Raw genomic sequence first — 27,463 nt, forward strand, 5'->3', positions numbered from 1 at the left:
CTTTTTCCTTGACTGCTGTAACACTGGAATTTCTCAATTATTGGATCAATAAAGGTGTATCTTATCTTATCTTATCTTATCTTATCTTATCTTATCTTATCTTATCTTATTTTAACAGAGGAAAGGTAATTTTCTTCCATGTTTCTTGTAGGGCCTCACCGAATAGTAGCTTTACTCGCAATGCTGACATTCGAATTCTTAATTAATATTTTAACAGCACCATAAATCACATGTATTCATTGAAGGCCCAGTGTGTAGGATTTAGGGGGATATACTTGCAGAAATGGAATATAATATAAAAAGTATCTTTTCTTTAGTGTCTAATCACCTGAAGAAAGAGTGGTGTTTATGTCACCATACAATGAGCCATTAATATCTTCAATGGGAGCGGTCCTCTTTCTATGAGTACGCCATGTTCCTACAGTAGCCCACAGTGGACAAACCAAACACTGGCTCTAGATGGGATTATTTGTGTTTTCTCCTCGGCCACTGTAGTTAGCAGCCCCTACACAATTAGCAGCATCAGAAAAACACAGATCTTTTATATATATATATATATATATATATATATAAAACTGCTTTATTCAGTGTTTTTGCTGATTTTAATCACCTGGTCCATTTGTTTTGGAGAGGAGGAAACCTCTGTGCATCATTCAGCTCCGTGTAAAAACCTGCTGAACGTCTGGATCTTAAGTTATTAGAGAGAAAAGGTGAGCACACTTTAGCAGCCGCTAGGCTAGTGTCGCATCTCTGACAGGTTTTAATCACCTAGGGTCTCATTTATAAAACAATGCGTAGGATCCATACTAAAAATATGTACATAGACACAAAACCAAAAGATGGTGTGCACAAAAAATATTTGACAATTTCTACAACCAGGCGGTGTGCACAAAAAATATTTGACAATTTCTACAACCAGGCCATCTCCAAAATGTTCATAAGCATGGGTCAAAGTTTCTCCCATCAAGTCTGTTTTTATAGATCACAAGAGGTGGTGTACGCCTCTTTCAGGCCTCGTTTTGTGCATATGCAATATTTATAAATGAGACCCCTGGTCCATTTGTTTTGTAGAGGAGGAGACGTCTGCAGATGATTTAGCTCCTGGTAAAAACCTCCTGAGCAATAAACACCGAAGCTGCTTGCAATCTGCAGTCCTCACCACTAGACGCCACTAAATCCCCCTTGATTTTACACACTGCTCCTTTAAAGAAAGTGAATTTGACAATAAAAAAGGACAAACTCATTTATTCCAATGAATTACTTAATTCAAATTGTGTTTGAATGAACATCGTTTTCAAGGATTTTTTATTTTTTATTCATGGTGATGACATCATAAAATATGACGACAGACGTTCAAGCTTCATTCAGAAACTTCAATAGAAGCTTCAAAAAGACATTCAGTACAGCCCTAGTTTTTTTTTTTGCATCTCTGACAAAACATTTGTCGAAATTGTCCACAGGAACTGCAAGCCAAGAAACAGGCCTTCATTCCGACAGATTCTCCTGCATCTGGACATCGCCTCAGCAGATATCTTATCGACTCCACAAGAAACCTACTTTCAGTCTCAGGTAAGCTTCCTTTATCTCTGCCAACAGTCAGAAGCTACTTTGATATCCTAGTGACGGGTAAAACTTGATTTAATTACATTTTTAGACAGACAGTTTAGACAGTACAGAGAAAGGCAGAGACAGAAAAGGAGGATGACGTCAAACAGCACCTAATTCACAGTCTTGTTCAAACGCTGTATGTGTACAATTAAGAAAAATATGATTAAGAACCATAATTTCTCAAGTCACAGTCTCCCTTGTCAAATAGATATAATAAATAGACATCAGATGAGGTATACATATGCTCTATATGTCTCTTCCTCCTGTCAACAGTGGCCAGTATCTCTAATAGTCATTTTGCTGTCACCCCGCTGCCATTTGTTTCCAGTCTGCTGCAGTAACTGCAGGCAGTGCAGCTGCACTGGGGGCCCCAGGCCTCTCGGGAGCCCTCTAATAATACCTGTCCTCCTAGTCACAACATATTATTGCTTTCTTGGTCTTTGTTCTTTTTCACATGTGAGACATTTTTTGACCTTCTTTATATCAAAGCGTGATGGAGAAGGTCTATGTGATTGAGAGGGAGGGTGTGCCCGTGACAGGGTGGGGGATGGGTGGGGGGTCAGGCCAATGACAAATATGTACGACCACTGCGAGCCCACACAGATGAAGGACAGGAGAGGTATAATTGTGTGGAAGATATGTCTTTACTCAGCCGTGCAGAACCACAGATCCATTTATAACTCAAGCGTGTATAATTGTGAGGCACACAAGCACACAAACTGAATAAGATTTCGTTTCCCCTTCGCAACAGCCCACCGCCTCTTCCTTCTTTTATACCTCATGATGCAAAATACAAACCTCTTTCACTCTCTCCACTTATCCTTGATCCTTTATTTCTCCCTGTTCCCCTTCCCCCCCACTGCAGCCCTCCCCAGTTTCTCTCCTCTCTGCCCCATAATGGATTTTTCTTGTGACGTTAGAAAGAAGTATTTGCTGCTGGAGTGTATTGATTGCTTTAATGGTAGGGCGCAGAGAGCAAAGAGAGAGGAGAAAGAGGGGACTGGAGGCATAGAAGAGTGCGCACAAGAGTCCATTAGCTTAATAAGAAGAGCATCATTCATGCACAGAAAGAAATACACACACACACACACACACCAGTGGTGCACGCACATGCATGGACGTGCACACGCTCATATATCAGACTTCCTTTGTCCTTTGATATGACAGGTATCAGATAACAGCTGTCACGCTCCACTGTGTACAAGAAAATGCCCACGCTGCATCTTTTTTTTGTGCTCATGTCATGTCGGTTCATGTTCAGTTCGCTCCTTGTGTATTGATCATCATCCGACAGCTTAATGGGTTCTGTTGCACACGAACCCTCGGTCGCTCTGCAAATTAAGAGCTTTTTTACTCTATCAAGGTGCAACGGAGTTTATTCTCAATATTGATATCATTTGTCGTTGATATAATTACTCAAATGAAGTCTAGCCATACTTTATTATCCCAGTGAAACACACAGGAAATGGCAGCAGTTTCGAAAAGCACAGTGCGCACACAGAGTGGATTATCCATTAATCAGAAGGCCAGTGGTTCAATCCCCGGCTCCTGGGTGCAGCATCTTGAGCAAGATACTGCAGCATCTTGAGCAAGATACTGAACCCCAATTTGCTCCTGGTGGCTGTTCCATCGGTGTGTGAGTGTGTTAAAAACTGAGTAGCAGGTGGCACCTTGTATGGTAGCCTCGGCCACCAGTGGATGAATGTGTGTGTGAATGGTTAATGTGACTATACAAGAGTCTGGCGCTATACAAGTGCTGGTCCATTACCATTTACTATGTTTGAATATACTGGGGGGGATGTGTCGTTCCCAGTATATATTATAATTACTGCCTTGAGTTAGAGGCTTGAGAGTAGAAGCATTGATCATTGTAGTAGTGGTGGCAGTAGTAATATCAGAAGATGCCATTTGTAGTTTTAAATTATCTGAACCCTTTTAACCACAGACACTCTTTTGCTTGTCGGCATCAATACAGTTTTTATTATTGTACCTGTAAAATGGTGAAACATTCAGTGACTGTAAGTCATTAATACGTGCTCTAATGGATCTGTTTTATGTGTCTCACCAGGCGGAGTGGAGGGACGAGGTGAGGCACCACTTTGAGAAGATCAAATCCGAGGGGACGTGTCTTCACAGGCTGGACGAGGAGCTGATCAAACGACGCAGGGAGGAACTCAGGTTAGCAAAGACATTATAACATGGACACATAAAGAGGATGAACATCTTGATATATAGATGTGGAGATATATAGAGAATTGCTACACCACTTACAAAGATACAAGGATAAACTAACTATTAATAAACCAAACAATTATGTTAGTAGATAAATGTATTAAAGCCCTTCTCCCTCTCCACACAGACATGCGCTGGACATCAGGGAGCACTACGAGAGGAAGCTGGAGAGAGCCAACAATCTCTACATGGAGCTCAACGCCATCATGCTGCAGCTGGAAATCAAAGAGAAAGAACTGCACAAGTATGAAAATTATCCACTGATTTACAGTACCTATAAACCCCTCGGAAGTTTTCATGCTTTATTGCTTTGCGACATTCAATCAAAGGGAATTTAATGGGGCTTTTGGCACTGATCAACAGTAAAACAGGTCTCTACAAAGTACTCCAAATTAATTAGAAACATAAAATACAAAATACTTGTTTGCATAAGTATGCCCTTTGCACATTTGGACATTTTCCTAATTTCTCTTTGCCAAAATACTCAACTCCTGTCAGAGTGGAAAGCCTTTTACAAATCCAGCCAAAGTAACACATGTAAGTCATTTTCTAGTTAGTGTAAAATGTATGGCACTGTAGCAACAGGAAAACTAGGGTTGTAATTATTGAAATACTTTGCACTAATAGCTTTATCCATCAACATTAGTTAAGCAGTGTTTTTGTAATGGGAGAGCAGGGAAAAGGTCATCCGTGATGTGAAATGAGGGGCCATTACACCCAGTCACACAGGGCCACTGCATGTAACAAAGTGCTCTCTTATGCCACACTGAGTATCCATTGACATCCATTAAACAAGTATTGGCTCTGTGTTTAAATATCAGGAGGGAGCAGTCACTGGACAAGAAGTACCCCGGCTGCTTCAAGCACCACAGCTCCAGACAGTCGGCCTCCTCCAACTCAATGGAGAAGCTCATGAAGAAACGCAACGTACCTCAGAAGCTGCCTTCACACAGCAAGAGGTGAGACGGCGAGGAGTTATTTAAATGTGTAGCGTTTATTTGTGGATGTTCTGATCAAGTTGCCCTTGAATATATGTATGTGCACTCCTCCCACTTTGTTTTGTGACTGCTGCAGCAATTTCCCTCAGGATAAATAGAGTTTAATCTATCTTATCTCGAATGTTATGTAGTATCCAAGGCAAAGTTAAAGGTGCCAGTCTATAGCTTATTATTGTCAACAAATCCAATGAAGAGACCAACACCAACAATAAATCGAGCCTTCTAACAAGTATTTCTTGTGTTTCCTGTGCAGAAACTACTAAAACCACACTGTTGAACTGGGTGCTCACTAGTGCACCAAACCCGCAGTTTGAAATAGGCCCCAATAAATACGCTATTTACTCCTATTAGAGTAATGTTTGCTATAAACAGGGCTGCTGCTGGCCATTTGTGTGCTCAAAGCAAAACTGCTTTGTGGTTCCTCCCCTTCTTTTGGCTTTTTTCCAACGTAGGATATTTAGTTAGTAAAAGTAGAAGCAGTAAATGAACACTGAAATTAATTTGCCCCGTCATAGCTTCACGTCGGCATCCCCTACATACAACCAACAATTGCAACACCTACACAGACTGAGACCAGGAAGGACAGAGTGCTATCCAAGGTGTTTGTATTTGAGAGGGAGAAAGTGACAGGGGAAACAAAGGTGGAACGTGGACTATTGCATGCAGTGTTTTTGTGCGTTATTAATAACTTACTCAGAACGCTGCTTTGTCACTTTTTGACCCAGCTGCCTGAAGCACTGTCCCTGGTACTGAATGAAGCAGAGGAGAGACAGACATATCACATCACTTAGGTTCAGCCATGCTCGCTTTCTGTGACTGTAATGTAAATTGCGGCCCAAATTCTATTTGTTTCATCACCGCTGGCAACCAACGTCTTTTTGATATTTGGTTAAATTCAGGTAGTGATGTCAGGAGACCAAAATTCAATGTCAGGACAACGTCTGATGCCATCGTTAATTGACGTAGAATACTGATGACAGATGACTTTGATATTTTGTTGGTTTTAAGCTGTGTTGTTAAGTAACCAAAATCCAACGTCTTCCAAATGTCTCATGCCAACATCATCTTGACATAGACTACCACCATTTGGTCGTATGGTATAAAGAACAAACCGCAACATCTGCAAAACCTCATGTTAACATCTAGACAACGTGAAATTCTATGTCGTTAGATGTTTTAAATATCATCAACCTGATTTTCATTCAAATCAAAATTGAATGCCTAACGGACGTAAGAGGTCAACGTCTTTCTGACGTCAGTTTGACGTCTGGTGCCAGCAGAGATTGTAACTATGCACAGAATAATGACACGGAAATTAAATTTTGGTTAACGAGGGGGAGACAGAGCAGGAGAGCTGCCTGGCATGGACAGAAAGACAGACACATTCTACTTTTCATTCATTTTAATTCATAATTCATTTTATTATTTAACGCAGTTTTCTATATCACATTGCCTATAATGGTCTAAATGTGTCTATTGTAGTTTTGATTCAAATTTAAATAGTTCATTATTATGATTACTGAACATTAGCTGTTTTGGTGCCCCCTCTAGCACTTGATGCCCTACACACATTCAGTGTTGAGCCTGTACTAATGGGCTTAAGACTTAGTGACACAAACGGGATAAAGGTGTTCAAAGTATTCACAGTGAATTTATTGACAATAACAAAATTAAAGAATATCACCAGCCTTATCCTTCAATTTAAAAAGTAAGAGTGCACAACATGAACTAGCATCTGTTCGGCAATAAATATATTTAAAAGTTCTTTTTTTCCTCCTGTTTAATATTTGTTCTGTCCCTGTCCTCTCCAGGCCAGACTTACTAAAGTCAGAGGTCATCCTGCCCAAACTGGACTCTTCCATGACCCAGGTCACAATCCCCAACAAGGGCTCTACCTCCCCCGGCCGCTCACGCCGAGGAAAACCCCGCTACAGGAAGGCTGGTAAAGGCAGCAGCGGGGACTTGGCTCAGCTGAAAGCCACACTCTCCTCTTCATTAGCCATGGTCAACGCCACCTCATCTGTTCCCAGCAGCAAGCAGCATCTAGACCCCAGTGCGGCCCTCAGAGGCCTGCAGCACGATCTGCTGCTCAAGAAGATGTACTCCTCAAGCCCGGATCTCATTTCAACCACATTGGAGGCTGAAGGCCGGAGGAAGGGGCAGGTCGGGCCGGGGCTGGACAGAGCGGGCAGCCAGAGCGCCTCAGCTGGGCTGGGGGAGAGCAGAAGGACTGGAGGGCAGGAGGAGGGCCCGGATGTGGGTGTAGGGACTGACGACCTGGCAGAAACACCTCCACGCAGTGACACGCCCAGCGAGGATGCAGCTTCTATCCCGTTCTCCAGTAGCCCTGACTCACCGTGCGGCAGGGGAGCGGCTGCAGGGAAGGCGTCTGTGCTCGGGAACTCCCGTGTTTCTCATGAGGGTGAGGAGAAGGAGGAGGGGACGGTGATCACACGCTCACCAAGGAGTCAGCGCCTCACTCCTGCAGCACTGCTCTACAGGGCAGCAGTCACACGCAGTCAGGTGAGTCTTTAACAGCATTGTTTAGGACACAATAAGACAAGGCGGCGTCTAATCCTAGCCCAGTTTCATGAAATCATTTTGACTTAAGTTCTGCAACCTCACTGCTAGATGCCACTAAATCTTACACACTGGACCTTTAATTAGCCGTGAGAGGCTGCACTGGTCCAAATCAGCACCTGCAGAGATGTCAAACGAGAAAAATGTTGCTGTGATGATTTAATGAATTTGCTGTAATAATTGCCACTAACTAAGTCCAGATAGTCAAAACATTGTGGTCTGTAATTTGCTGAATATAATTGCCACCACTCCATTAGGTACAGTCCTCATTTTTATGCTACAAATACGGATAACACATGCACACAAAAAAAACCCACACAGAGTGCGTTGGATGTTTAAGTGGTTAATTACAGGCCACTTAATTAGTGGTTACTGCCACCTGTGCCTTTGTCAGTAGCTGTAGTTGCAACTTCAGTTTTCTGTTTAATGCATTAACTGAGGGTATTTGCATGTTTCATAAGTTAGAGATGAGTGATGGACATGTTTAAGTAGCCAAAGACATTGATGATTCAGTCGTCCCCAAACCTCAGTAACTTTGGCTCCCTCAAAGTGGCACCATGTACGTGGACACCCAGGGTGTCTTCAGGGTCGTATCTTACCAGACGGCTCAGGAATCTTGGCAGGAATGAGGGTAGTTAGTGCACACCGAAACAGGGAGTTGCTGGGTTTCATACATGCTGTTAATTTTCTCCACAGAGACGTGGGGTGTCATCAGAGGAAGAGGAAGGAGAAGTGGACAGCGAAGTGGAGTTGCCAAGGAGACGGTACGAGTTGTTAAGCACACTGAATATAATTATTGAAGATCCACTTTATTTACATTTCCATCTGCGCACCCATATAAAACAGTTCATTTTCATCTTCCTAACACAATGAGAAATTTACATTTTAAACACGTGTGGGCGTGCAGGGCCTTTAACACACAGTATGTGAATATTAGCAGCACACAATGAAGTGTGATCCTTATATTTATAATATAATGCCACATGTGGCTGAAGAGACAGAAACGAAAGCATTGTTGTAACTTAAAGTGGTATTTTTCAACCTGAACTTGTTTTTCGATCTAAGCAACTCCTCGGAACAACAATTTTTGGAACTGGCCCAGTATTGAGGGGGAGCGCTGCAGCCACGGCCCTAAAACTGGCTGCAGTTTAACCACTCAGGGCAGGTGCACCCATTCAGTTTACGTCCATTAAAAGTGCTTGTTTTTGCCATTAACAGGCTCAGATTGTAATAATGAGTGTCTTACAAAATACGGAAAGGACACTACAGAGAAATTAAATGGGTTTTTTTCGTACCTTTTCACTTGTTCCAGTCTGTTTTGTGTCCAAGGAGAAATGTCATTGAAATCTCACATGATTTAACTTAATGCAGGAAGAAAAAAATGGAGACAGGAGTGCCAGGAAGAGTATGTTGTGTTGAAGTACAGAGAGCATATCTAAGTCTTATCTAAACTAACTTAAGTGTCAATGTCATCTTTTTTCATCCATCATTTCTCTCTTTAAATGCAGAAACACCATTAAAAATAGAGAATGTTTGTTAATATACTGTATTTTTCTCTTTCCTATTGCATTACCAGGCGTCCCGTGAGCATGAGCAAGTGCCAGTCCCTGTCCACCTTCAGCTCAGAGAACTTGTCGGTCTCAGACGGCGAGGAGGGAAACACCACCGACCACTCCCACAGTGGCACACCGGACGTCGTCAGCACCAACACGGACGAGCGTCTGGACGACAAGAGCGACGACTTGCTGTCTCAGGGCTCGGAGATTCCCGCCGACCCGTCTGACCCGACCCAGCTGGGCTCTGACGGGCTGTCTGAGAAGGAAGCTATTCTTAGACAAGTCAAGACCCAGCTCGCTAGTAACGACCATAATTACGAGGTAGGCAGCAGAGAGCAAATAAAAGGGGAATGCATGATATGGATTAATATATAGGGACATAGAGATATTTCTAATAGATACTAAGATGCAGATAATAGTTTTGTGGTCAGAATGATGCTTGTATATCAGTTACTCACCCTGTGTTGTTTTGGAGGCTAGTAAAAAGTGCATTACAGTAGTCATGTCGGCTTGAAATAAAGGCAATCAATTTCTTGGCATCTTTTTCATTCAGAAATGGTCGTACCTTATGTACAAATGATCATTTTGGGGGTGAAGTACTTCCTTTAAAGACTCTCTTACTGTTCTAACTCAGATGATTTGTGTTTTTGCTTCACACCAGGGCCTGTATGACGACTCAGACTGTGACAGCGCAGAGCTGGACCACTCAGGCAGTGCAGAGCCCAGCCAACCACCAGCCAACTGGTGAAAATCTGACACCTCAACCTACTCAAAACTCCTGCCGATCTGGCCTGTGAATGTCTCTTTTATTCTGAAAGACAGAGTCATGATCGGGGACATTGCAGAGAGGCCTGTATCCGTTATCACAAGCAGGAACATAAAACAAATCCTCAGTGAGTGTTGTCAAATCCTGGGGAAAAAACACAGGCAGAAAATCCCATTTCATTTGAGATAAATGCATCACAGTGATGTGAAACTGAATTGGGGCACTAGCCGAGCTGACGGAGCAGCAGCCGCCACAGCAACTGGCCCAAGATCAGCTTTGCAAAAACACCTCAGCGTCAGAAGCCTCGGTCAAAGAGGTCATCCACAGGACTGTCTATTAATGTCTCTCGTCATCTTCCATGTCAATATTTTTACCTCCGTTAGGAAAATGTGTCATGTTACGTTACATTGTGTCATATGAGAACATCTAAGATCCTATCAGGGTGTCATTATATTTTATGTCTTTATTGTCAACATCACCAGGACTGTCGCTGATGTTGCTGCTTGCACTTACTTTATGAAATGATTTCCTCGTGATCATCGTGTCATATTGCATTTCCACTCAAAACGTTATGCACTGACTAATTTATTCTTATTTTACAGCGAATTCATTGACATTCTTTACAAAAGAAACACAATGTTTACATTTTTTATTTATATTTATGTCATGGATTACGTTTCCATTTTCTACTCCTGCGTTTTAATATCAGTGTAAATATGTGATGTTGTAAAATGAACAAATTTTTAAAATGTGAGATTGTATAATTTAAAGGTGCTGATGTTTCTAATTAGGTGGCGCTATTCTATTTGAACCTCAAAAAAGCTTATGGTAGGAGGATGTACTGTAGCTGCTGTTTATGTCCGAGCATCGAAACACAGATATAAAGAGGAACGTGTGAACAAAGAAAAAGCAATATGTCTGCTCTGGTACAGCTGAGTTCATTCAGGACTGATGGGCTTTTTTTATTAGTATTGCAGTGTTTACTGTATTAAAACGCAATACCAGTTTGAAAATCCCTCTCTGAGCATCTAGGGGTGTATATAGCATCAGAAAAGCATGCCTGTGATAAAGTACAATGTTTGTGACTCAGATCAAAATGAAATATTAGATCCATGCAACAGGAGAAAGACTGTAGATTTCTGACAGCGACTGAAGGTACATGGATGACAGGGACACAAAACACCAAAATGGATCTCAGAATAACTGAGAATTATCACATCACATTCATGGTTTTCTGCTTTCTCTCAGTTCTGCCACATAATGTTTGCAGTGTACCAGCACAGAGGAGCTGATTAGTGTTTAGATTATTTTGGGGAAAACTTAACGATGTGGCTCATTTAGTCAAACATCCTTTTCTCGTGTTGTTTTAGTACGTACATCACAGAGAAATCACAGGTTTATCTGTGGCAGGAGACTTCAGCTCAGTGTTGTAGTACTTAATATCATACTTAGTCTCAAGACCACTTTTTGAAGGCAGCGGTTGGACCATTATTTAATGATGTATTATACATCATTATTATGCAAGACCCAAGTCAAGACATGCAAGTCACGAGTCAAGTCCTAAATCAAGACTGGCAAGTTCCAAGTCATAAAGTTTGAGTCTCGAGTCCTCAACAAGTCATAATGCACTCTTCACAAAATGTAATGCCGTTTTAACAAAGAAATAATATATATATATATACAATATACAAAAAAAACGACTACTACTACTTGTTTTGCTTACTGCAGTACTTTTTTTTAAATTGACCACCACATAGTTTTTTGTACATGAACAGAATTATCTTTGGTATTATTTTTACTAACTAGCGCTCAGTAACATAACTTCTCCAACATTCTCTCCTGCAACTTGATTGGATGCTGTAAAAAAAAAAAAACGAAAAGGTTGATCTGGGATTTCAGTGTGGACTTGCTGGGAATGAGTAGCGTTTAGTTAATTGATTCAGAAAATGAAGGGAATCACAACACTTTTTAAACAACATACTTTTTAATCTTTGGATCTGGGCAAAGTATCAAGTATTTTAAAGTCACATGGCTCAAGTCCAAGTGAAGTCACTAATCATTGGTGTTTAAATTCAAGTGGAGTAACAAGTGTTTTTTGATTTTGTCTAGTCTAAAGTCATCAAATTTGTGACTAGAGTCATTCTTGTTAGACTCGTGACTCATCTGTTTGAAGTTCTCATTGTGGACTCAACCACATTTTTACTCAGTCTTGGACAAAGAGGACTGGGAATTTTATTTCAAGACCAGTCGAGACCAAAACTGCGAGGATATCACTCAATTGCCTGTGCAAAAATGGTGTGATAGATAAAGCTTAAATCCATTTTGGAGATCAATTTGAGGAGTGCCTATGGGTTTGCATGTTCCACTCTCTACGTGTGTAATGCAATGCAGAACTCTGGTCAGTTTTTGGTCTCGTCTCAGTCTCGATACACTCTGGTCCTGGTCATGACTTGGTCTCGGTTTAGATGGTCTTGACTACAGCGCTGATTTAGCTTAGTCAATAATGTTGAAAAAAAAGGGAACTTTTATTCCCCCTTTCCACTCGTAAAATCAATTTCCACCTAAAAATGAGGGCTGTGATGTCATGACTGTTTTCCCTCAAAACAGCAGATTAATCCAGATAGTGAAGCTTTACAAGCCCATAATGTGGTTCCTCCGTTTCCAGACAGCTCACTGACATTTTCAGCAGCTAAAATTTTGGCCACCAGATGTTCATCTTACATTAATGTGTAAGGGCTCTCTCTCATAACAGACATACAACTCTGGTTTTGATGTACTTAATGTCCCTTGATGTGCTTTCTTATACACACGTGGTTCAATTTGACTGTACAACAGCACATTGCATCCTGTTCCATTAATTTATGACTAATCAGGTCCCACTCAATAAGCTACAAATGGCAGCTTCTGTTTCTTATTTATCTGGTGTTAAACTTTCAATTTTTAAAGCATTTTAAACTGATTGTGCCCCCAAGATTTGAAGCTAGAGATCCTCCTGCAGGAAAAAATGTTGCCAAAAAGCAAGACTACTGCCCTCTAGTGTCTCGAATGTGGAGGTACTTGTGTTCCCCCAATGATGCTGATTGCAACAACCCTGTATAAACTGAAACGTTTGCTTTTTATATCACTGTACCTGTACAATAAATATATTTAAGAAACAATTTAAAATAAAATCAAACATGAAAATCCTTAACTTGTGTGCTCAATGTGCTTTGTATGGTGACAAACCGCTCAAGACAAGTTGTGGTTTGAGCATTTCACATCTTTATTTCTGTATTTTTTAAACAATGTTGTGGCACCCAGGTCTACAGTCTCAAAAAACGTGCACAAAAGTTTTTTTTTTCTTTCCTGCAAATAAAAAATAAAATAATTTTCTTGACTTGAGCAAAGCAAAGAGCAGGAAACTAGTGTTAAACTCACAACCCTTTTCTTTGTCTAGTTCCAGAGCTTCAATGATTTCAGTTCTCAGCCTCATCACATTTAATAGACAGATCAGTCAGTGTCCAGGAGTTAATCCCCCTTTGGTAGTTTAAAAAAAAATATTTCCTCCGTTTAAAACAAATATTCCAACATTTTTTTTATTTTTTTTTAGTATATATCAGTCTTTACAAAAAAAGCGAGGAGAACCCTCTGCTTCCGATCCCTAGAGCCAAGCCCCGATCCCCCAAAAACCTCCCATCCCAGCAAAATATCAACACATGATCTCAGGACTAGGAGAGGGGAAAAACAGGAATGACATGTAGAGGAGGGGAAAAGTGACATGCGTAGTCATACACATCTTAAATCATCTGGATAAATTCAATCGTGAGCGTTAGAACATTTGTCGTCATAACCAAATATAAATCGGTGACAGTGCGTTGTACAGCTACGTATTCTCCTCAGTGACACGAGTGTAATCCATGTTACAAGCACTTCAAATTGAAAAGGTGACAAAGGGGGAGAATGCTGTGTATATTTAAAGCAAGTGAGTATGGACATAAAATGGACAGACCGACTTTGTGGAACTGGGTGAGGAAAAGAGGAGGGGTAGGGCGTGTATATATAAACAGAATAAAACAGTCACTCTATTCTTATTTTTGATACTTTTTTTTAATTTTTCCTTTTTTGTCTTTTTCTTTTTAAAGAAAAAAACTGACTGTACAGAACTAAATCTATATGCCTATTCAGAGTTTTCCAACTCTACTCATCTGTGGTGGCAAACAAAGAAAGAAGGGGAAAAGAGCAAGGGATCCATAATAATAATAATAATAATAATAAAAAAAAAAAAAGTCTAATAACAAATCATTAAAACCTCCAACTCGACTCAAAAGGGGGAATTAAAAACCTAATTGTTTGCTTCTTTCGACTAAAACCAAAAAACAAATGAAATAAATAATGAACTCAGCGGATCAAATCAGTGGCGGTTGACATGATTTTCAAAATGAGGAAGAGGCAGCAATAATATATAAACTCTTAAGTTGGATAGTTGCATTGACTGCTTTATGGTGGCCGATGATATAAAAGTGAGATTTAGTGCAGATGCAGTGTCTTATCAGTTGGCTGCCAGTCCTGTGGCCTCAGAGGAAAGCCTGGAGAGACAGACAGAGACACACCCGGAGGCCAGGGAGGGGAGAGAGAATAAGGCATGCAATCAGACAGACAGGATAAATGTCATTTACTGTACATTACATTAGTAGAATAAAATGCTAGATAAGGAGATATATTATTAAATTTATTCGACGAAATGTATGCTCTGACATAAATAAAAAGATCATTAGTTCTGTTCGGCTGCTCCTCTCGTCAATAATTTCTCAACCAACAGCTGTTCAGAGTCAGATCTCAAACTCATACTTAATGGCCTGTGGATTAATGGAGCTGTTTTAAAGTTCGATATCGTAACTCTTATTTGCTTTCTTGCCCAGAGTAGAGAAGTTTGATAGCAGCCGGGTAGCTTAGCTTAGCATGAAGCAGAGGAAACGGGTCAAAACAGCTTGACTGGCTCTCTACAAAGATGGCAAAATCTGACTCAGCACCTTTAAGGCTCATCTGATTTGTTTAATCCATGAAAATTAAAAATAAAAATAAATAAAAAAATAAAAAAATAAAATAAAAATAAAACAATTTTTTCTAAAAGTTACTCCGGGGCCCAGCTGTTCAAAAAAATAAAAATAAAATAAATCAAATGTAAAAAATAAATAAATAAATAAAAATCAGCTAATTCATCTTACTTGTGTGCATGAGTTTACTTTGACTTGATTTTGACTGTGTCTTTGTTATTAATATAAAGTAATAAATTGAAGTTAAAATTAAGTAATTTTCCTTTGATACTGACAGCTATTTGGGGGATTATTTTAAAATGTTTTTTTTTTTTTTTCCAACTTTACTGTACTGAGAGACTTCATATTTAGCCTTAGGTGTATTTGATCACAGGCATGGTTAATTAATCAGGTGTACAATCTAAATAAATGCATATATATTTGACTTATTTAACAGTTGTATTGCATTTTGTTCCTGAAATCCAGCCTGAATCCATCCTTCTGCTGTAATCAGGATAATCCCAATTTTGATTTGGATCACAGGTATCGCAATCCTACTAAAAACTTTTACCATAAACTGAGGGTTTGAACCAGACTGAAACACACACTTGATTACATGATCTAACTCAATTTCTGAATTATTTTTTCTCCTTTTGATCAACACGTTTTCACAATCTGATCCTAGCCGATAGCCCAACGACTTTATACGGATTACACAAACAAGATAAAACCTGTCGATTACTAATCTTTAGAGGTGCTGGTAGTCTGATTTTATTACCTTTGGACAGAGCCAGGGGCGCTGTTTTCCTGTCGTTCTGCTAAACTAAGCTAACAAGCTGCTGGCTCTTGCTACATATTCAATGTGCAGACATGAGAGCGGATTCATCTTCTCATCTAACTCTTGACCAGAAAGCAAAGTGTTTAACTGTTCCTTTAAAATTAAGCTTAAGTGGTTGGATGTTTTTGTGTTGTTTACATCAACAAAATTACCTAAATAAAGGGTGGTTGGGTGCCGTTGATACCTGAGGGCAGATTTACTTGGAACTGAAATTACAATTGCTTCTTATACAAGCTAAAATAAAATCATCATGATACATATACTCTTCATTATAACAGCCAACAATAGTCACTTAAAATTCACTACGATAAAACTATTCCCATAAATACAATGTGACATCTTAAAGAGAGCCGCTACCTGAGCAGAGCTTACACAAAGAGAGAAATGCTTCAGTAAATCAGCAAAGTGATTCACCGTCCATGCAAAGTTCAAAGTCATTTAAAAATATAATGCACTCAACATGTCATTTCTTTGAGAGACAGGCCAAATCAAGCTACAGATATCTATTTTATAAATATGGCAGCAACCACCTGTCTGGCTGTTTAACACTTGTTTGTGTGCATTTGTTTTGTGTAGTAAGCGTGGCGTGGCACAGCCAGATACAAAAGCGAGTGCAGGTACAGACAACAAAGAGCTTTGTCAGTACTTTAGTAGTAGATGACTTATGTTTCCTTCGTTAGTAAGGGGAGAGCCTTCGCCTTTTAGACTTGGAGCTCAGCTCTGGGGCGATTTTGGGCTCAGCGGGTATTGGGTGAGCGGGGTTACTGGCCCCGCTGACAACATGGAGGGCCAGGAGAGGGAGGGGCTTGAGACTGAGGAGACTTGACACACAGGCAGGAGAGCTGGGGAGCAGGGAGTCAGTGGAGGAGGAAGAGGAGGAGGAAGAGGAGGGAGGAGGCGGCCCTGGAGCCAACAAGGACAGAGGGATGGAGGCTGAGGGGGGCACCACACAGGAGGAAGAGGAGGAGGAGGAAGAGATAGCAGCAGAGGAGGTGGTGGTAGTAGTAGTAGTAGTGGTAGTAGTAGTAGTAGAGGTGGAGGGAGGGCACAGGCTGGTCTGTTCAGGGTTCAAGGAGGAGGAGGAGGGAGGAGGTTTAGAGGACTCTACACTGTAGAAAGAGAGACAAGGAGAGAGGGACAACACAGTCGGGATGGGTCACAGGGCAGGCTGGTGAGCAGTGGGTGAGGGTGGCGGGGGGGTTAGGAGGTAGGAGGAGGGGTGAAGGAGGTGTGAGGGGGGAAATCACTCACAAGACAACAAGCTTCATCAGAAATGAATGTGTCAACCCAAAAGGTAAAAAGAGGATTAAAAAAAAGAATCACATCTCTGGTGATGGATCGATGTGGAGCCAAGAGAAGGGGAGAATAAGGGAAAAAGCACAAGTGCAGACTGACAGAGAGCTAGCAACACCAGTGATGATTAGCAGTAGCCAAAAGTACCATTAACCAAATCATTTGAATTTGAACACAAATCCAAACTAGAAAAAGAGCAGCAGGTAGGCCTGTCATGTATCTGCATGATATTAGCTTCATTAAATATTTTATTCTTTTGTGGATTACTGCAGGACTGTGACATTAGGAAGAATCTGATAAGTTAGGCCAAAGTCAGTGGAGTTTTTCATTAACATTTATAAACTGCCAATTCAAACAAACTGTAACTGCACAACACATTCAACGTTTGGACTTTTTTTAAAGCCTGTGACTGCATCAATCACCTGTTGGGAGCTAACGTAGTATTTAACTGGTTATCTCACCTGGCGTTGATGAGGTACTCCGCCAGACTGATGCTGGCAGGTGAGCCTGTGATGGTGACCTGGCGGTCAGTCGATCCATCCACTGGATTTGCAATCTTGATCTGGGCACCCGACATTTGCCTGATCTCGTTGATCTTGGCTCCCTGGCGGCCAATGATGCACCCAATAAGCTGCAGTGGAGAAGAGCGGGAGGTTGAGCAGTAGGAATACTTAATAGACTCTGAAGGATGCAATGAATATGTATCTCTGGTAAAGGTAGATCCTTGGATTTGACAGGCTTGAATTAAGATTGCACTGATTGTGAAATTCTGGGCCTTTTTTGCTGTTATTTATTTTGTTTTTGTTGTTATTTACTCCCCTTTTGTGCCAGGAGGGAGGGAGGGAGGGAGAAATCTTCATCATGAAAAAATAACCAAGCTGTTTTAAAGTCATTAAGCCATTCACTACACTTTTTTGACTGAGCATTACCTTTAATATAACCTTTCACATGAAAAGATCTTTAAAAAATAAATAAATAAATAAATAAATGCTTAGCCTTTATACTATTTATAAAAGATAACAAAATTCTCTAATATCTATTTTTTATTACTGTAAATACATCAACAAATCTCTCCTTCAAACAACTGTATTTATCCAGGTTTCAGGCCAAAAACTACATTTTACAAGGTAACATTTGAACACATTATGTTAGCGTTGTAATTCACCTTCTACTGATTTTTACTAAACAGAGCTCAAACGCATTGTAATGTAACTTAATGCAACCTCCTTCAGCCATTAGTTTCTGCCACCAGCTGCTAACAGCTAACATTTACTAGCTCTCCTCTTGCTGATGTCAACACAAATTTGTTGTTCACACTGTAGCATTATTTGGAAAACAATTGGGTGCGTTCTCTGACGCAACAATAGTGAGTATACTACGGCAGTGATTCCTGATAGCATTCCAGGGAAGATCTCTGTTCATCCCAAACACATTTTCTATTGTCTCTGAGACACAATCAGTGTCAAGCCTTGCTTTTTAGCCTGTGAAAAATTGATGTAACACAACAGAAAAACATTGGCCACGGCCATCTGTGAATGTCATCTTATTTGCTGACAGGCCAATGGCAGACAACAAGGCGAATATCGGCCGATGTCGATGTTCAGCCAGTAAATCGGTGCATCCTTAGCTTGAATAAAGCTTTTTATACACAAAAGGTGGCCGTATACCTTTAATACCTTTACCTCTATTGGAGACAGAAATTAAATTATTGAAGCACTTACATCATTTGGAATGGTCATCTCATGGGAACTGGTTTGAGCAGAAGCATCCATCCCTGAAAAACAAATAAACAAGAGAAATGATGACCAAATATGGTTAAATAACCAAGACTGTAAGTTCAAATGTGCAAATCAATCAGAATGCAACATGGAGTGTGTAGAACTTTGAGGACAGAACATCAAATGTTTTTATCAATATTCAGAAGTTATTGAGGTTAAAAGCCCCAAATTCTGACAGGGCAGTTCTGAAGCGATATAGATTAGCCGTACACGTACAGTGATATCACTATCACAGACAGTGAACACAACACTCAGAGATGTTAAACTACACTAATTATAGAAAGGAAAGGATGTGATATTTGTGATAGAGCACTCATATAGTCAGTGTATTTCAGTGAGGCATGTTCTCATTCCATATTTATCCATCCTATCTTCACTGAAACCTTAAGATTAGGATTTACCCCCTTTCCCTAAATTCTGGTGTGAGGTCTGAGTTTTTGCGCTGGATTACATTATAATGTGTTACATGCCAGTGAGATGGACAAAATATTAAGAGCACCTTTTAATTTAATGCAGTCTGATACACTACAATGTACAGATTGAAAAAATAAACAGCTGAATGCTGCTGGGATTATATCAAAAAACTACAATTGCTCGTTTTTGTATGGGATTGCTTTCCAGTGTACCATGGGTTGCTACATTTCTGGTCAAACAGTGTACCTGAGGCATCAAAACAACCTGTAAGATTTTGTGCTCATGTTCAACAAATTCTGTCATTTGCGGCAAACGACATCTTGCATTGAAAGCTGATGTGCATTGCTGTGCTGCATACCAGTGAATCCCTGGTTGCTTGGTGCGATGGGGAAGGGGCTCTGCTGCATAGCCAGCTGGTGAAGCTTGGTGAGCTGTGGAGAGATAGCAGCAGAGGAAGACTGTGAGAGTGAGAGAGAAGGCAGGGAGAGAAATGGAGGAAATGGAAAACACAGGAAGAGGGAAGAACAGAACAAAACAAATCACAGTCAGTACAGACAGCTACACAAAGAGCCTCCACACAGAAACACTACCGCGTGCAGATCTCTTATCCTTTCACAAAGCTCTACTCAGATGATAATCCGTGTGTTTTATGGCTGGTCTATGTGGGGTACCCCATAGGTATTCCTCCAAAGTGCAGGCTGCATCTCTTGGTAATGATTTCTCGCGGTCTTCAAGGTCAGGGCAGAGTCATAATACATAAGAAAGGGAGCTCCTGATATGCAGGTGATCTTCTAATCACCAATACAAGACCCAAACATGACTATCTCAACTTAACATCACACTTTGCTAGTTATCACCACTACAGCTGGAAGGGAAGATTTAAAGGGACAGTAGGGCTATTTATCAGTCTAGATTGTTTTGGTGTGAGTTGCCAAGTGTTGGAGATATTGTCCATAGAGATGTCTGCCTTCTCTCCAATATAATGGAACTAGATGGCACTCAGCTTGTTACCCTGATACTCAAGATAATCCACAGACCTTGATGTGAGTAGTTTCATGTAGGAACTATTTTCTGTCTACAGAACTACACCTGTATCACCGCACAGAAAGAAGTGTGCATCTACTTTTAGTTCACCTTGCACCACAGAGCAAGTTTATGTTACAGCTCAGCTGAGGAGGATGACATTAATGTTTGTAACTCAAGCTGTCGAGTAAGAGCCTCTCGTCCATGAGCAGAGGGTTCCCTCTATACATCGATACAGTTGGCAGGTGTAAATCAATAGAAAGAAAAGAGCTCCTACATGAAACTGCTCACAGCAAGGCCTGTGGATTATCTTGAGTAACTGGGTCATGATTTCTGGAAAGAGACATTGTTGGTGAGTTTTTAAAATGTATTTTAAGTCTCTTTGAGCACCACAAGCTGAGTGCCATCTAGTTCCATTATATTAAAGAGAAGGCAGACATCTCTTTGGCCGATATCTCCAACATTCAACAGCTCACACCAGCACAACGTAGACAGATAAACAGCACTACGGGTTAAGGGAAAAATGTGTGTTTTGATTTGAGTTGAACTGTCCCTTTAAGAAAGATGACAGGTTTTTGTGTCACTCTATGAACATATTCTTGTCTTAATAAACTGTCCTAACAGTGACAAACTAATTACACTAACATAATCACACTGAAGTATATAAATAATGACCAAGTTTTAGATCATATCTGACTGACACTGCTTTGCTCTGTTGCCAATACTCAGTGGCAAATGAGACTAATAATAAACACTCTATCACATCCAATGCTCCTGATGGAACATCTAAAGCTCATTAAAAAGAGAGAGAAAGATTAATTTAGTGAGCAGAGCACAAAGTAATAAATGAAGGGTTAATGAAGAGGGGGGGGAGAAGAGCCCAACATATTTATCTGGGACAGACTAATGAATGAGGCATGTACAACAAGACAGAACAAAAAAGGGAAAAAACAGAAAGGAGTGAGCAGCAGGAACAGATAATTATTCATGGAACAGTGGAGAGTCTGGACAAACACAAACAACAAATGTCAGTCTAATTAAGAACTGACTGCCAGTCGACTGAGAAATTACACAAACATGAAGTACTAAGACTGCTGCTCTCTAAGTGGTTACAAAGTCTGATAATAGTAGGTCAACACTAAAATTAGGGGCAAGTTTAGCTACAGTTATAGGCTGTAAAATGAGGCGTGGGTGGGAGGGAGGTATGCACATTTTGGAAGAGGACAGTTGTAATTATGGGTGGGTGTGGTAGGGGTGGGGGGTCATGTAAAAATGTCTACTGCACTTACATCTGGCTGTGGAATCGCGTGCTGTCCTTGTACGGCATATGCCTGAAACAAATGAAAACAAAGCTTTCATAGGCCTCACATCTGATTTAGATTTTGGTCAGGTTACCTCACCAGCTACGTCTCTCCTAATATATAAATACCTCTTGAAGACTCTCAACACATCAAAGCCTGAACTAGCATCATTTAAGAGCATCAACACATGTCTTGTCCAAAGTCTCCACATTTCTGGGGAAAAAAGAAGTCTTCAGAGACATAGTGGAATTAGGGAAAATCGAAAGGAGAGATTTACTTTTACAAAGAAATTAAAAAAAAAAAAAAAAAGGTATTTAGAAAGATCAAAGATCTTGTAATGTTAAGCCAACAAGCACCAGAAAGCATTGTGGTTCAGACCAACAATAGCAGGAAACAGGCCAACACACTTCTGAAAAAATAATGCTCAAAACAAGAAAACAAATTCTGGGGAAATGCACAAAGAGAAGGCCCTGGGACAAACTGCCTCTTGGGAAAATACCTTTGGTCACTGGAGTACTGTAGCTGTTGATACTCTATTGAAACAGTTTGCAAAATCAGCTCTGGTTGCAGCCATTTTCTAAACTTAAATAACCTTCACAGCTACTCTGAACTATTATGGCCTTGCTCAATCATATACATGCATCATTTTCAGAGCCTTTCAGTACACATTTCCAAGCATATAATATTCTGCAGGGATACACATCACACTCAGACAATTGGGGCAATCAATACTAGGGCTGGAAACCGAACTCAGCACTTCCAAGGGTACAGACAGAGTTATGCTGGTACCACCTACCGACTACCAATTCATGTTAATTATATCAGAATCAGAATCAGAAATACTTTATTGATCCCTGAGGGGAAATTATTTATGTTACAGGTGCTCCTTGCAAGAGAGGAAAGATACGTAAAAATATAAGAAATTTTTAATTTTTTAATTTTTAATTTTTATTTGCTACAGCTTCAATCCTTCTGTTCTTACCTTTCACAAAAAAAGCCATAGACATATACACTGCATCACTGCTTACCAGAGGGAACTTAAATGCTCTCAGAGCATCGTCCCCAAAACATTATGAATAAAAAAGGTAGCATCCCGTGTCGTACATACCTGTCCGCCTGCGAAGATAACGGGGGATCCTGAAGGCTTGGGTCGGTAGGGGATAGTGACCCCCTTAGGGGGAGACTGTAGAGAGGATAAAGAGGGTGGATGTGTAGTTAAATTACCACCCATGGCATCATACAATTGTTGCAAAATCTGAAAATAGTGTTTGAATTCATTTTTTGTATTACACATGTAGTGCATCACTGCTTGTACTAGCAATAACTGTGCTTCGGAAACAGCATCAGATTTAACGGCCAAGTTGGTGAGTACACACACATGGAATTTGACTCCATTTTTTGTGCTTCCAATGTACACACACAGAAATAGGCTTGCATTAAAATTAGCCAGTGGAAGACACACATGCACCAAGGCCGGCTTACCACAACAAACCACAGAGAAGCTCGAATTACAACACACACAGAAGAGTGATTTCATTCTCTGCTCAAAACACCACTACTGCACTATATATTTACATAGCATAAACTGGTTTGCTGCTATATCAATGCTGAGTATCACCTAGAGAACCTGTAAAAAAGCCCAAGCATTGTACAGGGGATCTCTCAATTGAGTTTTTGTTTAGGTTTTTCCCCCCCGCCCCAATCCCAACCACAGTACTGTGAGTATTGTCCAGTATGGAGTCTCAATCTGATGTTTATATTTTGCTGTAGGAGCAGCATTTGGATATTAGCCCCCCCCCCCCAAAAAGACAGACAAAAAATTAACTTCAAATGAAAGTTAGTGAAGCTTTTCAATATATTAAACAGCTCCAACATGTTGGATTATAAATGTATGGCCAATATTGAAGTCCTCAATAATATTCTGTTCGCTACCCATCATGATTTTACAATTACTGTAAAATATTACAGCTGCAATCCTGTGGACTGGCTCCAAACATCCCTGGTCCAAAACCCAACACACAGTAGCCAAAAACCAAAAGATCACACTATTCCACATCATTCATTTACGGGTCAACAGCTGCCACTTCATTTGCTCCACAGCTTTTATGAGTCCACTTACCTCAAGCATGACCACACAGATCTGCTTCACACACTCAATTATCGACTGGGGAGTACCAGCGATGGTGATGGCTCTCTCTGTGGAGTTGGGGAGCATGTCTCCTGCCACTTGTACCTGAGCACCAGTTGACTGGAACACAAAACAGGAGTAAAATGACCTTCAGTGTATCCGTTTTTGATGTGCTGAATTCCACAGGTAGAAAGCTAATGCTGGAGGGAATGGGGCTTGCATGGTTTTGTATTACACTCTCTTTTCTTCACATACCTCTCGAATTTCCTTGATCTTGCAGCCACCTTTCCCAATGAGAGAGCCACACTGGCTGGCAGGGACCACAATGCGTAGGGTCACTGGGGGCTTGCTGGTAGCTGTGCTGTTTGTCATTGAGCTGCTTATGTCCTGGAAAAAAAAGATATAGAGGCAAAGGTTAATCTAGTTTGCGTTTGGGATGGTTGCTGCCAACCTGGGAATCCATTAGTCAGCATATATTGTGACCTACCTCTTCCAGCTTTTCAATGATCATGGAGAATGCTTTAAAGATGGCGGTGGTTGGACCTGCCAAAGTAATGATCCTCTCAGGACAATTGCCCTCAGAGATGTTGATGCGAGCCCCGCTCTACGGACAAAGAGAAAAGCAAGAAATTATAAGAAGCAATTTGGAAGGCTTCCTATAGTAAAGACAAACTGTGCCAATCTGCTAACTGTGGCCTCTTAGTATTCATTTACACTGAGTAAAGAAAGAAGACCTCACCTCTTCTCTCATCTTCTTCACAGATTCACCTTTCTATAAGCAAGAGAATCAAATCACAGTCAGACTCATTATGACCTTAACACACAGACCTTCAAATCATGACAATCAAATATCAGTATTATTAAACTGCAGCTTACCTTTCCAATAATACTTCCGACTTCCTAAAATAGAAAAAGAGATAACGATTTATTGGGTTGATTAATCATCTTTTTACACCTGTCATTGTTTCCTAACACTCTGGCTACAGCAAGCCTTGTTTACCAGGCAATGAAAACCCTTCAATAAGCAAAGCTATATGGTTTCCTAACACTTGGACAAGAGGAACAGTTGTCACTGTAAGCAGTGTAAACACTCAAACAGCCTGATCCATCAAGAACTCCCCAACAGTTTTTATTTCTGTCTCATCCCACACAGACTCAAGATGGTGCTGTTGACCACAGAGAGATCCAGGATGCAGTCAAGCACACAGTATCTGTAGGCTGCTGATGCCTAGCTAGTGCTGGGGCCTCTTTTGGGATGCTATGAGCTAACAGAGCTTTTGGGGGATAATTTTTTGGATATATCACAGTTTGGTATGCCTGTGGTAAAAGATGACATGTCAGAGTTGGATTTTGAGCCGGCACTTCTTGCCACGTGGCATCTCAGTATTTGAAGCCACAACAACAACAACAACAGGCCACAGTGGGACTGAAAGATGCAACAAGTGTGTGGCTGTGCTGCCGTCATGAAAGCCGGATGGTTTGGTGATGACGGCAAATGCAGTGTCATGCCTCCTGGTTGCAAATTTCTACCTAGTGTCCAATGCAGAAATGGCAGCTTGTGATATAACTTGATCTTTCAAGCTGCTCTGTGATTATTCAGAGAGGCATGTGAGGGTTTAACTCTCAGTAAATCAGCCCTGTTTATTTCTGGAAAAAACTAAAGAGCAGCCAAGAGAAACATATTCATGTTTTAGCAAAATATGTTCAACTTGGGAAATATCACAATTAGACATGAGGCAAATGTAGTCTCCGATACAAAAGCTCAAACAGAGTAACATGCCAAAACACCACTCCACTTGTCTTTGTGACACAGGATCCCATCACCCAGTCAATACCCTTAGTCATCACATAGTCCCTGCCCTTTAAACATCCCCGGGGAGCTTCATTTCCATAAACATAATGTCATACACTATTAGATTGCCGACACAAGCAGCTGATGGGTGACCTCACCTTGCCATGCATGAGCAGCCTAATGGTAAGGGTGACATTGAGGCCTCCTTCAATCACACCGGAGTCCATAACTGCAACCTTGGTGTCCGTACAGAACTGGGGTCTTTGGTCACCGAGATGGATCTAAAGGCACATAGCAGACAAGAAATTACATACAGAGGATGATCATGTGTGAAGACTGACTTGCAGCTCAGTAAAAAAAACTGATACTTAACATTGGTGCACATTAGGGATAACAAAAGGTATGCCTCTAAAACTGAAGTGGCCTGATACACTGACTTCCACATGGTTAACAAGGTGGTAAACACTAAATATGTCTCCTCAGCATTGAGTTACAGGAACATTCCCACCCACAGAGATTAATAGTAACCTTCATTTATATCCTAGTGTTGGCAACTATACAGAGGTCCATTTACCTAGTTCGCAAAGCAATTATCTTAATAGGCTGTGTTAAAATAAAACATCAAGTTAAATCAAACCAGATCACGTAACATACTTTGGCTCAATGTGCAACGCTTATAATGTGCAAATTTCTGATATGTATACTTCCATTACACACATTTCTTCTCAATGAACCTATTCAAACAGGAGATGATAAATCTCTGTCACAGCTCATGCTAACGGAAAACTGGTGCGTACTACGATGAATCATAAAAAAAATAGCTAAGGACTCACTGTGACTGTGCCAACTACACGCTGCTGGTTGGGTGCATTAATTTTCAAACACCTCAATGCTGCTCCGACACAAGTTACCTGACTCCAAACAAGCTAATTGCCACTGAATTCACCTACATGCTAACTAAAAAAAAACATATGGCTTGTATGCTAACGACGTCTTCATCATTAGCGTTGAATCAAGTTTAACAACAAATGTGCGTACAATTACTCCCCCGTCGCTACAGTTAGACCTAAATCTCGTAAAGTACATTCACAAGTATGTTTGGTGTGAAAAGCTGATATTTAAATGCTTACTTCGCGTGTGTTGTTTAGTTTAAAGTAAGTCCATTAACTATTAACGCTTCTTGTAAGTCTGTTAGCCGTTTAGCATGTTGGTTGCTCACCGTGCTGGGGAAATGAATGGAGCATGCGTGCGCTACTTAGCAAAGCTAGCTAGTTAGCGTAATTAGTCAACGTTACTAACAGCTGACCAAATATCAGCAGCCTTCGTGGCATGGTAGTTAGGTCCTCTTTGATGAAGTACAAGCGCTAAAGAGGAGACGGCGTTTTTAAAAGCAACATTTAAAATCAAACTTCTCGGTGGCTAGCTAAGCTAGCTCCGTACGCAGACTGTGCGTGCTTATCACGGTGCGGCCTGTTAGCATGCTGGACAAGCGGCGAGCTAGCTGCTGGGCGCGATTTCTTTCCGCTATACTTCTGATCACAACAGAAAAACAGAAAAACACCAAACATCAGAGTAAAACTCACCTGAGTCGTGTGCTGATACGTGACCGGGGGGAGGGTAGTAAAACTCACCTGAGTCGTGTGCTGATACGTGACCGGGGGGAGGGTTGGGGTTGTAAGGGTAGAAGGGGAGAGGTTCGGGAGGGTAGAAACCCGGGGGAGAGTTTAGAAAGGACTCGGGGAAGAGGGAAGAGTGATGTGAGATCGAGCTCCACTCCTTTACACAAAGACAACAAAATTATAACCTCTGAACTTTCCCCTTTCACCCAACCCAAACCCCCAACCTCACTTTGACCAGAGGCTGCCCCGAAATCACATCCACGAAATAAACATGTTATAGCACATTTGTAGGACACAATATCACATGGGAATGAAAGGATATCGTTAAAAAATAAGTTATTGCGCACAATAAAAACATTGTTGAATTGGTTTAAAACGTCACAACAGGAAGCGACTGTTGTTGAAATTTACTGATGGCCCACGTGTTTTATATGTAGTCAAACATATATTATAAAACAGGCGTATGCTTTACAAATGTCTCTAATATGTTCATATTTACAAACTTTAATAAAATACTTGTTTATA

At 40.8% G+C, this 27,463-nt stretch overlaps 2 protein-coding genes across 7 annotated transcripts in view; one reads left to right on the top strand and one right to left on the bottom strand.

The window, feature by feature from the left end:
* The window catches only part of LOC126385521 (mitogen-activated protein kinase kinase kinase 12-like), a 25,661-nt gene extending 12,334 nt beyond the window's left edge, over positions 1-13,327 (top strand). The window contains exons 7-14 of the mRNA XM_050037276.1: positions 1,461-1,569; positions 3,677-3,786; positions 3,968-4,084; positions 4,662-4,799; positions 6,650-7,361; positions 8,115-8,182; positions 8,995-9,295; positions 9,636-13,327. Of these exons, the coding sequence (XP_049893233.1) occupies positions 1,461-1,569; positions 3,677-3,786; positions 3,968-4,084; positions 4,662-4,799; positions 6,650-7,361; positions 8,115-8,182; positions 8,995-9,295; positions 9,636-9,722 (1,642 nt within the window). The 3' untranslated portion in view covers positions 9,723-13,327. The remainder of the gene's footprint in view (positions 1-1,460; positions 1,570-3,676; positions 3,787-3,967; positions 4,085-4,661; positions 4,800-6,649; positions 7,362-8,114; positions 8,183-8,994; positions 9,296-9,635) is intronic.
* On the bottom strand, positions 12,979-27,122 carry LOC126385522 (poly(rC)-binding protein 2). Of its 6 annotated transcripts, none has more exons than XM_050037281.1 (13): positions 26,951-27,122; positions 25,478-25,600; positions 24,404-24,427; positions 24,267-24,299; positions 24,015-24,131; positions 23,783-23,914; positions 23,519-23,647; positions 22,508-22,582; positions 21,388-21,429; positions 19,434-19,506; positions 18,605-18,657; positions 17,345-17,514; positions 12,979-14,305 (listed from the first exon to the last, which is right to left on the bottom strand). In XM_050037281.1, the coding sequence occupies exons 2-13, from the start codon at positions 25,544-25,546 to the stop codon at positions 14,269-14,271; spliced, it is 954 nt and encodes a 317-aa protein (XP_049893238.1). In that variant the 5' UTR covers positions 25,547-25,600; positions 26,951-27,122; the 3' UTR covers positions 12,979-14,268. The 6 variants fall into 6 exon arrangements, with proteins under 6 accessions (XP_049893238.1, XP_049893236.1, XP_049893237.1 ...); XM_050037279.1 differs by having other exon boundaries at positions 19,434-19,533; positions 26,951-27,121; XM_050037280.1 differs by lacking the exon at positions 26,951-27,122 and adding an exon at positions 26,903-26,932 and having other exon boundaries at positions 19,434-19,533.
* Positions 27,123-27,463: the final 341 nt, after the last annotated feature.

This window comes from Epinephelus moara, chromosome 24 (assembly GCF_006386435.1).
Source record: "Epinephelus moara isolate mb chromosome 24, YSFRI_EMoa_1.0, whole genome shotgun sequence".
In the NCBI taxonomy this organism is placed as follows: domain Eukaryota; kingdom Metazoa; phylum Chordata; class Actinopteri; order Perciformes; family Serranidae; genus Epinephelus; species Epinephelus moara.